Genomic DNA, 16818 nt, shown 5'->3' on the forward strand with positions numbered 1-16818 from the left:
GGATGCGGAGGGAGGACCCCCACTGTTTATACAGGCAGGACCCCCACTGTTTATACAGGCAGGATAACATTTCCATGGTATGCGCGGACTCACAACTTCCCAGGAATTTGCCTAAACTTTTCTCTTCTTATTATTACCATATTCCAGTGTAATGCTCAGTGTGATAACAAGTGGGGTCCGGGTTACAGGAGACCCCCAACTCAATAGATTATGGCGGTCCCTGGGCTTCTGGCCTCGGTCCCTGGGCTTCTGGCCTCGGCATTGCAATAGAGGATAAAGGCTATAAACGAAATCTGTCTTCTGGTGCAGACAGTCTGGTTATGAGTCTGATCTCCAAGGTCAAGAGCTGAGAAAGCAGTGGACATTGACAAATGGGGGTAGCACCCAGTTCTCCTGGCCGGTGGTGGTCCTAGAAGCGGGAATCCTGCATATAAGAACTTACAGCATCCAGACATTGTGATGTGAACACTCAATTCAGAAAACTCATTTACCGACTTATTGACATCTGTAGAGGGACAACTGGGCAGGACAAAATTGTTGGCACCCTCAATATTTGGTTTCACCCTTTGGAAAAAAGAACTGAAATCAATCACTTCCTATAACCATCAACAAGCTTTCTTACACCTCTCACCATTTTTCTTTTGCAAACTGCTCCAGGTCTTTGAACCTCCACCATATTTGACTGCAGGTACTTTGTTATTTTTTTTTGTAGGCCTCATTCCATTCCATTTTTGGTAAATGATAGAATGATGTGCTTTACCAAAAAGCTCTATCTTGGTCTCATCTATCCAAAAGACTCTTTCCAAGAAGGTTTTTGGCTTACTCACTTACATTTTGCCAAACTGCAGCCTAGCTTTCTTATGTCTCTGTATCAGCAGTGGGGTCCTCATTGGTTTCCTACCATAGTATTTCATTTCAATCACATGTGGATGGATAGCTCGCTCTGACACTGATGCATCCTGAGCCTGCAGGACAGTTTGAATTTTTTTGTAATTTGATTGAGGCTGCTTATCCACGATCCGGACTATCCTGCGTTGCCACCTTTAATCAGTTTTTCTCTGCTGTCCATGTCGAGGGAGATTAGCCACAGTGCCATGTGTTGTAAACGTCTTGATTTTGTTGAAAAATATTTAGAATTGAGAGTCCTCAGTGGTTGATATCTTTTCATGGCTAACTGAAAAGATGGTAACAAATTGCAAGCTTTCGAGACTACACAGGTCTCTTGTTGCGCACCGTGGACAACGGAACATCAAAATCTATGGAGATGGACTTGTAAACTTGAGATTGTTGATATTGTTCAACAATTTTGGTTCTCAAGTCCTCAGACAGTTCTCTTCTCCTCGTTCTGTTCACCATGCTTACTGTGGCACACACACAGACACACAATGCAAAGATTGATTAAACTTTTCACCTTTTTATCTGCTTGCTGGTGTGATTTTCTTATTGCCGACACCTATTGCTTGCCACAGGTGAGTGTGAATGAGCATCTGTCAAATTTCTGCCAGAAGCAAGACGGCGCATGGCGAGATGGAAGGGGAGCTCTGCAACTAAGGAAATATTACGGGGGGCACCTCTGACACGTGCCCTCCGCAGCCCTAAGCTCCCTAAGCTCCCTAAGCTCCCTAGCATCGCTAGATGGGTTCTTTCACCCCGTGCGCCGATAGCATTCCTATTCCTGTCTTACCCTGAGAACGATCCAGACTAGTGTGTTTGGTAGCAGGAACACTAGTTCTGCTTTAACATAAAGACACAAAGGGAAACGGCCAAGGATAAAGGAAACAGCAATTGCTCAACATGACTACAGAAATGAGAAAAAGGAAACAAAAGGTGAGGCAAACCAAATAGAAGATAAGGAAAAGGAAGACACTCAAACAAACGTCCAAACAAATATCTCCAGAGAAGACTCCTAGACGACCTCTCTTCACACAGCTCACGCCTCCAGCTCCAAACCAGGGTATAACAAGCTACCACTGGCAACTACTCAAGCTAAGATGTGAGTATACAACAGGGGAGTGGGGAAATCAGAACAGCTGAGATAGCTCAGGATGGAGAGCTCTAGGAGACAAACAGAACTGTTTAACCCTTGCAACAGAAAAGCAAAGGAAATCTGTACTGCTAACTGGAAGGCAAAGCAGATCCAACAAGTGCAGGTGCACGTGTAGCCAAGTGCCGCCATCTTCTGACCCCTTTGTGTCACAGTATCCTCATGTCAGCATCAAATGCTTGAAGCAAAGTTGTTTCCCCACAATTTTGATAAGCCTTTGTATATAATAACAGCGGAGTACCTCTTTATATGAGTAGCCTCTGTACATAATAACAGCGGAGTACCTCTTTATATGAGTAGCCTCTGTACATAATAACAGTGGAGTACCTCTTTATATGAGTAGCCTCTATATATAATAACAGTGGAGTACCTCTTTATATGAGTAGCCTCTGTACATAATAACAGCGGAGTACCTCTTTATATGAGTAGCCTCTATATATAATAACAGCGGAGTACCTCTTTATATGAGTAGCCTCTATATATAATAACAGCGGAGTACCTCTTTATATGAGTAGCCTCTATATATAATAACAGTGGAGTACCTCTTTATACGAGTAGCCTCTCTATATAATAACAGCGGAGTACCTCTTTATACGAGTAGCCTCTCTATATAATAGCAGCGGAGTACCTCTTTATACGAGTAGCCTCTATATATAATAGCAGCGGAGTACCTCTTTATACGAGTAGCCTCTATATATAATAACAGTGGAGTACCTCTTTATATGAGTAGCCTCTATATATAATAACAGCGGAGTACCTCTTTATACGAGTAGCCTCTATATATAATAACAGTGGAGTACCTCTTTATATGAGTAGCCTCTATATATAATAACAGCGGAGTACCTCTTTATACGAGTAGCCTCTATATATAATAACAGTGGAGTACCTCTTTATACGAGTAGCCTCTGTATATAATAACAGCGGAGTACCTCTTTATACGAGTAGCCTCTATATATAATAACAGCGGAGTACCTCTTTATATGAGTAGCCTCTATATATAATAACAGTGGAGTACCTCTTTATACGAGTAGCCTCTCTATATAATAACAGCGGAGTACCTCTTTATACGAGTAGCCTCTCTATATAATAGCAGCGGAGTACCTCTTTATACGAGTAGCCTCTATATATAATAACAGTGGAGTACCTCTTTATATGAGTAGCCTCTATATATAATAACAGCGGAGTACCTCTTTATACGAGTAGCCTCTATATATAATAACAGTGGAGTACCTCTTTATATGAGTAGCCTCTATATATAATAACAGCGGAGTACCTCTTTATACGAGTAGCCTCTATATATAATAACAGTGGAGTACCTCTTTATACGAGTAGCCTCTGTATATAATAACAGCGGAGTACCTCTTTATACGAGTAGCCTCTATATATAATAACAGCGGAGTACCTCTTTATATGAGTAGCCTCTATATATAACAGCGGAGTACCTCTTTATACGAGTAGCCTCTATATATAATAACAGCGGAGTACCTCTTTATATGAGTAGCCTCTGTATATAATAACAGCGGAGTACCTCTTTATACGAGTAGCCTCTATATATAATAACAGCGGAGTACCTCTTTATATGAGTAGCCTCTATATATAATAACAGTGGAGTACCTCTTTATACGAGTAGCCTCTCTATATAATAACAGCGGAGTACCTCTTTATACGAGTAGCCTCTCTATATAATAGCAGCGGAGTACCTCTTTATACGAGTAGCCTCTATATATAATAACAGTGGAGTACCTCTTTATATGAGTAGCCTCTATATATAATAACAGCGGAGTACCTCTTTATACGAGTAGCCTCTATATATAATAACAGTGGAGTACCTCTTTATATGAGTAGCCTCTATATATAATAACAGCGGAGTACCTCTTTATACGAGTAGCCTCTATATATAATAACAGTGGAGTACCTCTTTATACGAGTAGCCTCTGTATATAATAACAGCGGAGTACCTCTTTATACGAGTAGCCTCTATATATAATAACAGCGGAGTACCTCTTTATACGAGTAGCCTCTCTATATAATAACAGCGGAGTACCTCTTTATACGAGTAGCCTCTCTATATAATAACAGCGGAGTACCTCTTTATACGAGTAGCCTCTATATATAATAACAGCGGAGTACCTCTTTATACGAGTAGCCTCTATATATAATAACAGCGGAGTACCTCTTTATACGAGTAGCCTCTATATATAACAGCGGAGTACCTCTTTATACGAGTAGCCTCTATATATAATAACAGCGGAGTACCTCTTTATACGAGTAGCCTCTATATATAATAACAGCGGAGTACCTCTTTATACGAGTAGCCTCTATATATAATAACAGCGGAGTACCTCTTTATACGAGTAGCCTCTATATATAATAACAGCGGAGTACCTCTTTATACGAGTAGCCTCTATATATAATAACAGCGGAGTACCTCTTTATACGAGTAGCCTCTATATATAATAACAGCGGAGTACCTCTTTATACGAGTAGCCTCTATATATAATAACAGCGGAGTACCTCTTTATACGAGTAGCCTCTATATATAATAACAGCGGAGTACCTCTTTATACGAGTAGCCTCTATATATAATAACAGCGGAGTACCTCTTTATACGAGTAGCCTCTATATATAATAACAGCGGAGTACCTCTTTATACGAGTAGCCTCTATATATAATAACAGCGGAGTACCTCTTTATACGAATAGCCTCTCTATATAATAACAGCGGAGTACCTCTTTATACGAGTAGCCTCTCTATATAATAACAGCGGAGTACCTCTTTATACGAGTAGCCTCTCTATATAATAACAGCGGAGTACCTCTTTATACGAGTAGCCTCTCTATATAATAACAGCGGAGTACCTCTTTATACGAGTAGCCTCTCTATATAATAACAGCGGAGTACCTCTTTATACGAGTAGCCTCTATATATAACAGCGGAGTACCTCTTTATACGAGTAGCCTCTCTATATAATAACAGCGGAGTACCTCTTTATAGGAGTAGCCTCTATATATAATAACAGCGGAGTACCTCTTTATATGAGTAGCCTCTACATATAATAACAGCGGAGTACCTCTTTATACGAGTAGCCTCTATATATAATAACAGCGGAGTACCTCTTTATAGGAGTAGCCTCTACATATAATAACAGCGGAGTACCTCTTTATAGGAGTAGCCTCTGTATATAATAACAGCGGAGTACCTCTTTATATGAGTAGCCTCTACATATAATAACAGCGGAGTACCTCTTTATAGGAGTAGCCTCTATATATAATAACAGCGGAGTACCTCTTTATATGAGTAGCCTCTATATATAATAACAGCGGAGTACCTCTTTATATGAGTAGCCTCTGTATATAATAACAGCGGAGTACCTCTTTATATGAGTAGCCTCTGTATATAATAACAGCAGAGTACCTCTTTATATGAGTAGCCTCTTTATATAATAACAGCGGAGTACCTCTTTATACGAGTAGCCTCTGTATATAATAACAGCGGAGTACCTCTTTATACGAGTAGCCTCTACATATAATAACAGTGGAGTACCTCTTTATATGAGTAGCCTCTATATATAATAACAGCGGAGTACCTCTTTATATGAGTAGCCTCTATATATAATAACAGCGGAGTACCTCTTTATATGAGTAGCCTCTGTATATAATAACAGCAGAGTACCTCTTTATATGAGTAGCCTCTTTATATAATAACAGCGGAGTACCTCTTTATACGAGTAGCCTCTACATATAATAACAGTGGAGTACCTCTTTATATGAGTAGCCTCTGTATATAATAACAGCAGAGTACCTCTTTATACGAATAGCCTCTACATATAATAACAGTGGAGTACCTCTTTATATGAGTAGCCTCTGTATATAATAACAGCAGAGTACCTCTTTATAGGAGTAGCCTCTGTATATAATAACAGCAGAGTACCTCTTTATACGAGTAGCCTCTATATATAATAACAGCGGAGTACCTCTTTATACGAGTAGCCTCTATATATAATAACAGCGGAGTACCTCTTTATACGAGTAGCCTCTCTATATAATAACAGCGGAGTACCTCTTTATACGAGTAGCCTCTCTATATAATAACAGCGGAGTACCTCTTTATACGAGTAGCCTCTCTATATAATAACAGCGGAGTACCTCTTTATACGAGTAGCCTCTATATATAACAGCGGAGTACCTCTTTATACGAGTAGCCTCTCTATATAATAACAGCGGAGTACCTCTTTATAGGAGTAGCCTCTATATATAATAACAGCGGAGTACCTCTTTATATGAGTAGCCTCTACATATAATAACAGCGGAGTACCTCTTTATACGAGTAGCCTCTATATATAATAACAGCGGAGTACCTCTTTATAGGAGTAGCCTCTACATATAATAACAGCGGAGTACCTCTTTATAGGAGTAGCCTCTGTATATAATAACAGCGGAGTACCTCTTTATATGAGTAGCCTCTACATATAATAACAGCGGAGTACCTCTTTATAGGAGTAGCCTCTATATATAATAACAGCGGAGTACCTCTTTATATGAGTAGCCTCTATATATAATAACAGCGGAGTACCTCTTTATATGAGTAGCCTCTGTATATAATAACAGCGGAGTACCTCTTTATATGAGTAGCCTCTGTATATAATAACAGCAGAGTACCTCTTTATATGAGTAGCCTCTTTATATAATAACAGCGGAGTACCTCTTTATACGAGTAGCCTCTGTATATAATAACAGCGGAGTACCTCTTTATACGAGTAGCCTCTACATATAATAACAGTGGAGTACCTCTTTATATGAGTAGCCTCTATATATAATAACAGCGGAGTACCTCTTTATATGAGTAGCCTCTATATATAATAACAGCGGAGTACCTCTTTATATGAGTAGCCTCTGTATATAATAACAGCAGAGTACCTCTTTATATGAGTAGCCTCTTTATATAATAACAGCGGAGTACCTCTTTATACGAGTAGCCTCTACATATAATAACAGTGGAGTACCTCTTTATATGAGTAGCCTCTGTATATAATAACAGCAGAGTACCTCTTTATACGAATAGCCTCTACATATAATAACAGTGGAGTACCTCTTTATATGAGTAGCCTCTGTATATAATAACAGCAGAGTACCTCTTTATAGGAGTAGCCTCTGTATATAATAACAGCAGAGTACCTCTTTATACGAGTAGCCTCTATATATAATAACAGCAGAGTACCTCTTTATACGAGTAGCCTCTATATATAATAACAGCGGAGTACCTCTTTATAGGAGTAGCCTCTGTATATAATAACAGCAGAGTACCTCTTTATATGAGTATCCTCTGTATATAATAACAGCGGAGTACCTCTTTATACGAGTAGCCTCTGTATATAATAACAGCAGAGTACCTCTTTATACGAGTAGCCTCTATATATAATAACAGCGGAGTACCTCTTTATATGAGTAGCCTCTGTATATAATAACAGCAGAGTACCTCTTTATATGAGTATCCTCTGTATATAATAACAGCGGAGTACCTCTTTATACGAGTAGCCTCTGTATATAATAACAGCAGAGTACCTCTTTATACGAGTAGCCTCTATATATAATAACAGCGGAGTACCTCTTTATACGAGTAGCCTCTATATATAATAACAGCGGAGTACCTCTTTATACAAGTAGCCTCTATATATAATAACAGCAGAGTACCTCTTTATAGGAGTAGCCTCTGTATATAATAACAGCAGAGTACCTCTTTATATGAGTAGCCTCTGTATATAATAACAGCGGAGTACCTCTTTATAGGAGTAGCCTCTGTATATAATAACAGTGGAGTACCTCTTTATATGAGTAGCCTCTATATATAATAACAGCGGAGTACCTCTTTATACGAGTAGCCTCTATATATAATAACAGCGGAGTACCTCTTTATACAAGTAGCCTCTATATATAATAACAGCAGAGTACCTCTTTATAGGAGTAGCCTCTGTATATAATAACAGCAGAGTACCTCTTTATATGAGTAGCCTCTGTATATAATAACAGCGGAGTACCTCTTTATAGGAGTAGCCTCTGTATATAATAACAGTGGAGTACCTCTTTATATGGAGATATTGAACACACCGATTGACCAGTCTCTTTCCTCTTTTCAGCGCATTAAAGAAGACAGCGTCATCGACAAAGTCAAAGTCATAAACATCGGAGACCACGTTGAGTCCATTAACGGGAAGAACATTGTAGGGTCGCGCCATTATGAAGTTGCCAAGATGTTGAAAGAGCTGGAAAAAGGGCAATCGTTCACCCTGAAATTAATAGAGCCCGTAAAAGCGTTTGGTGAGTGCGGTATTTCACATTCATGGTGCACGTTTTCTGACCGATTTATGTGGTTACAGTTCTGCTTGTTAGCTGGAAACTGTCAGCAAGCTGCTGCTGGTGGATGTGCTGATTGTTCAATACTTGTAGAGTCGAGCAAAAACACTGGCAGGACCGCGAATCAGTGATCATGTCAGTAGTCCGTGGCCGCCAGAGCCCTGCGAACCGCCCCCTACCTGCTGGCATCTCCAGCACTTCAGATTAGTAGGCCCGGCGGTGCCATGTGTGCGCCACACAGTGACAATGGCGTCACAAGGGGCCTGCCAATCAGGGGAGGCGTAGGAGATGCTGGCAGGTAGGAAGAGGTTTGTAGGGCTCTGGTCTGGTGGTGGCGGACTGCCGACGTGGCCACTGTGCCAGGGTCCATCTCTAGCATACAAGATATGCCATTACACAGCTCTGTTACAGAGTTGTAAACTTTTAGTAGCTAATCTGCTTCCTGATGGTTTCCAGTTGGAATTATTTTTTGTCAGCATAGAAAAAAGTGCAAAAAAATCTGTACAGTAAATAAAAAAAGAAAAGGTGCAGGTTTCCAGGTATTAGTATACAGTTAGACAAACTTTCCGTTCGCTTCCACAGTATAAGGCCTCTATGACGGACAGATGGAGCCTGGCGTCTCACGGATGGGGCCTGGCGTCTCACGGATGGGACCTGAGGGCTCACGGATGGGACCTGAGGGCTCACGGATGGGACCTGAGGGCTCACTGATAGGACCTGAGGGCTCACGGATGGGACCTGAGGGCTCACTGATAGGACCTGAGGGCTCACGGATGGGACCTGAGGGCTCACTGATAGGACCTGAGGGCTCACTGATAGGACCTGAGGGCTCACGGATGGGACCTGAGGGCTCACTGATAGGACCTGAGGGCTCACTGATAGGACCTGAGGGCTCACGGATGGGACCTGAGGGCTCACGGATGGGACCTGAGGGCTCATGGATGGGACCTGAGGGCTCACTGATAGGACCTGAGGGCTCACGGATGGGACCTGAGGGCTCACGGATGGGACCTGAGGGCTCACGGATGGGACCTGAGGGCTCACTGATAGGACCTGAGGGCTCACGGATGGGACCTGAGGGCTCACGGATGGGACCTGAGGGCTCACGGATGGGACCTGAGGGCTCACTGATAGGACCTGAGGGCTCACGGATGGGGCCTGGCGTCTCACGGATGGGGCCTGGCGTCTCACGGATGGGGCCTGGCGTCTCACGGATGGGGCCTGACGCTTCTCGAATGGGTCCTACACATCAGATAGATGTCGGCATTTTTCACTAATTTTGACTGGAATCGCCAGAAGTTAATCTTCTTTGCAGTTAACTGCATGCTATTGTTCCCTGTTATCAATTGTTTCTGGCTGGACTTACTGGAAGTCCAGGGGCCACATTAAAGGGCCCTTAGAATGTATTTTTGCACTTTGCACACTTTTGGCATAAATAAATATTTTATTGGTCGGGCTCCAGAATGCAGCAAGGCAGAGGTGGCCCATGTACCGCGTCCTGCGGAAACATCTGAGCGCGCTCACTAGGTTCTCCCTACACCCCATTAGAATAAATGGGATCATGTATCATTGGCGGAGGATGACTGAATGGAACCTGTGGCCCCGAGTCCAGCCTGTGTCCATGGGGCCTCATAATGCGACAATTTATACTTAAAACTTCCTTGTCCATTGCCACGTGAACACCTCTATGCTGAGACTTGTGGTTCTACAGCAGCTGGTAGGCCTCAGCTCTCATAGGTCCGTTGCTTTGCCCAAGGGGACAGGCCTTTGGTTCTCTACAGCTGACAGAGGGAAGGAGCATACATTCTGTGAGCAGAGTCACACGAAAGACGATCCCCGAGGAAAGACGAGAAGGGAAATGGATAGAAAAGATACTGAAAAGTGTATGTGCCCGATAAGTGCGGAGGGAGTCAGGTTCTCAGGAGGAGGAGGCACAATGAGAACACAAAAACAACCGGGCACTACACCGCAACCATGTGCTAGGGGATCGGAGATGAAAGGTCACAGGTCACTGCGGAGCGATCACCAGATCCCAGGATCACCGCTGCGAATATTACCGTGCTCTTATAAAACACTGATACACATGTGCCTTGTGGGGTGTTCTCAGTATACAGCCGGTCTTGTGGGGTGTTCTCGGTATAGGGCAGGTCTTGTGGGGTGTTCTCAGTATACGGCAGGTCTTGTGGGGTGTTCTCGGTATACGGCAGGTCTTGTGGGGTGTTCTCGGTATAGGGCAGGTCTTGTGGGGTGTCATCTGTATACGGCAGGTCTTGCGGGATGTTCTCGGTATACGGCAGGTCTTGTGGGGTGTTCTCAGTATACGGCAGGTCTTGTGGGGTGTTCTCGGTATACGGCAGGTCTTGTGGGGTGTTCTCAGTATACGGCAGGTCTTGTGGGGTGTTCTCGGTATACGGCAGGTCTTGTGGGGTGTTCTCGGTATATGGCAGGTCTTGTGGGTTATTCCCGGTTTACGGCAGGTCTTGTGGGGTGTTCTCCGTATACGGCAGGTCTTGTGGGGTGTTCCTGGTATACGGCAGGTCTTGTGGGGTGTTCCTGGTATACGGCAGGTCTTGTGGGGTGTTCTCAGTATACGGCAGGTCTTGTGGGGTGTTCTCAGTATACGGCAGGTCTTGTGGGGTGTTCCTGGTATACGGCAGATCTTGTGTGGTGTTCCCGGTATACGGCAGGTCTTGCGGGGTGTTCTCAGTATATGGCAGGTCTTGTGGGGTGTTCTCAGTATACGGCAGGTCTTGTGGGGTGTTCCTGGTATACGGCAGGTCTTGTGGGGTGTTCTCAGTATACGGCAGGTCTTGCGGGGTGTTCTCAGTATATGGCAGGTCTTGTGGGGTGTTCTCAGTATACGGCAGGTCTTGTGGGGTGTTCTCAGTATACGGCAGGTCTTGTGGGGTGTTCTCAGTATACGGCAGGTCTTGTGGGGTGTTCTCAGTATACGGCAGGTCTTGTGGGGTGTTCTCAGTATACGGCAGGTCTTGTGGGGTGTTCTCGGTATAAGGCAGGTCCTGTGGGGTGTTCTCGGTATATGGCAGGTCTTGTGGGGTGTTCCCGGTATACGGCAGGTCTTGTGGGGTGTTCTCAGTATACGGCAGGTCTTGTGGGGTGTTCTCGGTATACGGCAGGTCTTGTGGGGTGTTCCTGGTATATGGCAGGTCTTGTGGGGTGTTCTCAGTATACGGCAGGTCTTGTGGGGTGTTCTCAGTATATGGCAGGTCTTGTGGGGTGTTCTCGGTATACGGCAGGTCTTGTTGGGTGTTCCTGGTATACAGCACGTCTTGTGGGGTGTTCTCAGTATACGGCAGGTCTTGTGGGGTGTTCCCTGTATACGGCAGGTCTTGTGGGGTGTTCTCAGTATACGGCAGGTCTTGTGGGGTGTTCCTGGTATACAGCAGGTCTTGTGGGGTGTTCTCAGTATACGGCAGGTCTTGTGGGGTGTTCCCGGTATACGGCAGGTCTTGTGGGCTGTTCTCGGTATACGGCAGGTCTTGTGGGCTGTTCTCGGTATACGGCAGGTCTTGTGGGGATGTTCCCGGTATACGGCGGGTCTTGTGGGGGTGTTTCCAGTATACAGCCAGCTTTGTGGGGTGTTCCCGGTATATGGAAGTTCTTGTGGGATGTTCCCAGTATATGGTGGGTCCTGTGGAATGTTCTCTGTATATGGCCGGTCTTGTGGAGTGTTCCCAGTATACGGAAGGTTTTGTGGGGTATTTCTCGTATATGGCAGGTCTTGTGAGGTGTTTCCGGTAGACAGCGGGTCCTCTGGGGTGTTTCTGGTATATGGCCGGTCTTGTGGGGTGTTCTCGGTATACGGCAGGTCTTGTGCGGTGTTCCTGGTATACGGCAGGTCTTTGGGGGGTTCCCGGTATACGGCAAATCTTGTGGGATGTTCCCTGCACATGGCATGTCTTTGGGGGGTTCCTGGTATATGGCAGGCATGAACCTGGCTATGGATTGGTTAGTACCAAATGTGGTCCAAAGACGAACTATCAATAAACAGTGGCCCAATGATGGGTGCCAAGGCTGAACGTATACCATACTGGAAGTAAGTAAAAACAATAGTTAATATAAATAAGTTAGGGTACTTGGTAAACACCATTTTTGATTTTTTTTAAAAAAAAAAACGTAAAAGCCATCCCACCAAGTTTTGTCTGTCTAAGGGTATGTGCACACGATGCAGATTTAGTGCAGAAAAATCTGCTGCAGTTCTGCACTAAATCTGCATCTCCTGGCAGAATCTGCAGGTGCGTTTTTTATGCGTTTTTTATGCGTTTTTCATGCGTTTTTCATGCGTTTTTCATGCGTTTTTGATGCGTTTTTTGAGCACAAATCTGCACAAAAAAACGCATGAAAAACGCATGAAAAACGCATCAAAAACGCACCTGCAGATTTCTATTATGGAGGGGTGCAGAAACGCTGCAGAACTGCACAAAAGAAGTGACAGGCACTTCTTTGAAAACTGCAGCGTTTCTGCGCAGATTTTTCTGCACCATGTGCACAGCTTTTTTTTTTCACATTGATTTACATTGTACTGTGATCACAGTGCAGTTCTGCAGCGTTTCTGCTGCAGAAAAATCTGCTGCAGTTCTGCACTAAATCTGCATCGTGTGCACATACCCTAATAGTCAGTGTGAACATGATCCTAACTGGCTACGCTTCAGTTTTCTGCACTCAGAGCAGGTAAGAGTGTGGCCTCCCTTTCTTTGAGCTGGACATTACATTTACAGTTGAAACCAGAAATTTCCATCAACTGTATTTAAAGACACATCTGCAGGTTTTTCTCAATATTTGACATGAAATCAGAATAAACCTTTCCCGTTTTAGGTCAGTTATGATTACCATAATTATTAATATTTACCAAAAGCCAGAATAATGAGAGAGAGAATGTTTTAAGGCATTTTTATTACTTACTGCAAATTCAAAAGTTTACATACACTAAGATTACTATGCCTTTAAACAATTCTGTTCTGCCCATATGATGAGATCATGGGTTTGGAAGCTTCTGTTTTTTTGGCAACATCTGCGTTAATTAGAGACACACCTGTGGATGTATTTTAATGCACACCTGAAACACATGGCTTCTTTGTGTATCATTATGGGAAAGTCTCAAGAAATCGGTCAAGATATCAGGAAGAGAATGTGGACTTGCACAAGCCTCGTTCATCTGTACAAAATTATACACAAGTACAAATAAGATGGGAATGTCCCTCCATCATACAGCTTAGGAAGGAGATGGGTTCTGTGTCCCAGAGATGAATGTGCTTTGGTCCAACATATGCATTTCAATCCAAGGACAAAAGCAAAAGACCTTGTGAAGATGATGGTGGAAGCTGGTAAGACTGTGTCAATATCCACAGTGAACCGAGTACTGTATCAAAATGGCCTTAAACAGGCCACACGGCCAGGAAGAAGCCATTACTCCAAAAGAAACATAAAAAAGCCAGATTAGTGTTTGCAATTGCACACAGGAACAAAGACCTTAATTACGTTTGGAGAAAAAAGGGAGAAGCTTGGAAGAACACCATCCCTACTGTAAAACATGGTGGTAGCAGCATCATGTTGTCGGGTTGTGTTTTGCTGCACTTCACAAAAAAGATGGCATCATGAGAATGCTTTTACTTATTTACTTACAGCAGAAAATATGTTCATTTTGTTTCTGTCTGGGGTTTTGGCTATGAAAGATGACAGAAGACGCAGTACAATGTTGGTTGGTGTATGTGTATGGCAATATACACCTCTGCTCACAGAAGGCTTATTTGATGCAAGCATGCCATTTTCATTACCACTCCCAGCATAGTACAGTTGTAAAATAGGCACTAGAATAACATTTGTGTTCAAAGGGTTTCAATCACGTAGGACCCCGATGTTCTGCAATCCTTTATCTTCCACTTTTCTTTGTCCTTGAAAACTCAAAACTAAATGCAAAGTACAAAATAACTTTTTTTGCGCTGCCATTTCAGTAGGGTCCAGTAGGTGGAGCTGACACCTTGCCGGTAGCGCTCGCCTTTGTCGCTGGCGTTTATGTTGCACAGAACAATATTTAGCTGCCAATTAGCGGCGGCTCCTGTGTTTAATGGAGGGGATTTGTCTGATTTAGAAACTAAACAAGGAACATAAAGGGCAAGTTTTGATAAATAGAATCCAGTAACAGGGGAACAATGTAACATTCGGCTAATGCACTAATGTTCTCCATTTCTTATTTGCTGCATCAGATTCCTGTTTAATTAGATCGGTGTTGGCATTTGCAGAGTACGTGGAGGTAGCGGAGCTGCTTTCTGTCCTGCAGTAATGTCATTTCAATTATTACCTGTTCTTACAATGACAGCAATGTCATGGGGAAGTTTCGGTCTGCTGAAAGGCGCCACGTGTCACCCCAAGTCTTATTCATTCTCATTAGTATGAAAATTAGCTGAATGCATCTCCCTCAAAGTAAAAAAGAGCACATAGAAATATAAATGCCCGAGTTATTCGAACCACCTTCCGCCCCATGGCATGAATCTGCAGAGACAGCGCAGGTACAGGAGCTATACCCGCGCCATTATTCCGCTGCTTCCTCTGATCCTGGTCATTCACCCTATTAGACGCACACAATTTTTTTAAGGCTTGAAAAACAACCATGAATTTCACACATTTTTAGACGTTTTTCTTTTTTATTTAGAGCGTTCTTTTGTGCAATTCTAAATGGTCGCCGTCGTTTCAAAAGACTTTACAGAATACAAGAAAATCAAAGAAACTTTGTAACATATCTCATCAGAGAGTTCTGCCTCTTTCTCCACTTGTGAGACATTTCTTTGTTTCCTCCCATGCCCCGGAACTCATCATTCACTCTGAAAATGCTGCTAAAATTCTTCATGCTCTTGACAAGATGGCCTGACAGCTCACCCAGGACAGGTAGAGAGAGGCATAGAGACACACAGGACCCCCTGCTATTTTATTTCTGTTAAAGTGTTTTATCTCTCCCAAAAGTTGGATTCACAGCTACACTTCTCAGTACTGATGTATAATGACTACCTTCCTGCTGCTTTCTAGTGTTTTATATCACACCAGTGCTGAATTCACAACTTCACTGCTCCGTATTGTTCTATCCTCTGTGCTGCTTCTGCTTCTCTACATGTTATACATATAGGCAGGAGAGCAGGAATCTCATGTCTGTGTGTGCTCTATATGGGAGACATCATAGCAGCTAGTCTCTATCCACTAGCTCACAGACAGCTGTCTATTAACATCTATAGAGAAAAGAGGAGGCAGTGAGTGGAACAGTGTGAAAGAGGAGACACAAACACACATGTTTGATACTTTCTAGTAAGCGTTTCATCTCATCCTAGAGCTGAATTCATAGCTACACTGCTCAAAACTGCTGTATAATGTCCTGGATGCTGCTGCTGTTAAATTGCTTAGCACTTCTGTATAATAATAATCTTTATTTTTATATAGCGCTAACATATTCCGCAGCGCTTTACAGACATTATCATCACTGTCCCCGATGGGGCTCACAATCTAAATTCCCTATCAGTATGTCTTTGGAATGTGGGAGGAAACCGGAGAACCTGGAGGAAACCCACGCAAACACGGAGAGAACATACAAACACTTTGCAGATGTTGTCCTTGGTGGGGTTTGAACCCAGGACTCCAGCGCTGCAAGGCTGCAGTGCTAACCACTGCGCCACCGTGCCGCCCCTGTGTGCTGCTTCTTTCTAGTACGTTTTATATCACACCCAAATCAAAGTTTGATTCTCGGCTACCATGTTCTTTACTGCTGCACAATGACCTCCATGCTGCTGCTTCTTTCTGGTGACTGGTATAATGCACTCCAGAGCTGGATTCACAGCTACAATGATCAATACTGCTGTATGTTGTCCAGCATACTGCTGCTGTATCATTCTGATGGCTGATATAATGCACCCCAGATCTGGATTCACAGCTACAATGTTCAGTACTGCTGTATATTGTCCAGCATAGGGCTGCTGCATCATTCTGATGACTGGTATAATGCACTCCAGAGCTGGATTAACAGCTACAATGTTCAGTACTGCTGTATATTGGCCAGCATACTGCTGCTGCTGAGCATGAGCTACATAAAGATAGGTGGGCTCTGATACCCGGCACCCCAAGTGATTATCAGTCTGCAGCCCCATCAGTGGATGGATGTAAACAGCTGTATATAGTGGTTAAAGGGAACCTGTCACCCCGTTTTTTCAATATGAGCTAAAAATAGGGTTAAATAGGACCTGAGCTGTGCGTTACAATAGTGCCTTTATTGTCCCCAGAATCCCCACCTTTGCTGCCAAAATACCTTAGTAAAGTCGCCGTTTTCGCCTGTCAATTGCGCCGGCGCAATATGTCCCGGAAGTATTTTGCTGTGTTCCAGGACATAGTGCGCCGGCGCATGCGCACTAATGGTTTTCGGCTTTG

General features: G+C 43.3%; 1 protein-coding gene across 1 annotated transcript in view; it reads left to right on the forward strand.

Moving 5' to 3' along the window:
• The window catches only part of GIPC2 (GIPC PDZ domain containing family member 2), a 93610-nt gene that overhangs the window by 40420 nt on the left and 36372 nt on the right, over positions 1 to 16818 (forward strand). The window contains exon 3 of the mRNA XM_069738336.1: positions 8178 to 8358. Within this exon, the coding sequence (XP_069594437.1) occupies positions 8178 to 8358 (181 nt within the window). The remainder of the gene's footprint in view (positions 1 to 8177; positions 8359 to 16818) is intronic.

The sequence above is a fragment of the Ranitomeya imitator genome, chromosome 8, assembly GCF_032444005.1.
Source record: "Ranitomeya imitator isolate aRanImi1 chromosome 8, aRanImi1.pri, whole genome shotgun sequence".
Taxonomy (NCBI): Eukaryota; Metazoa; Chordata; class Amphibia; order Anura; family Dendrobatidae; genus Ranitomeya; species Ranitomeya imitator.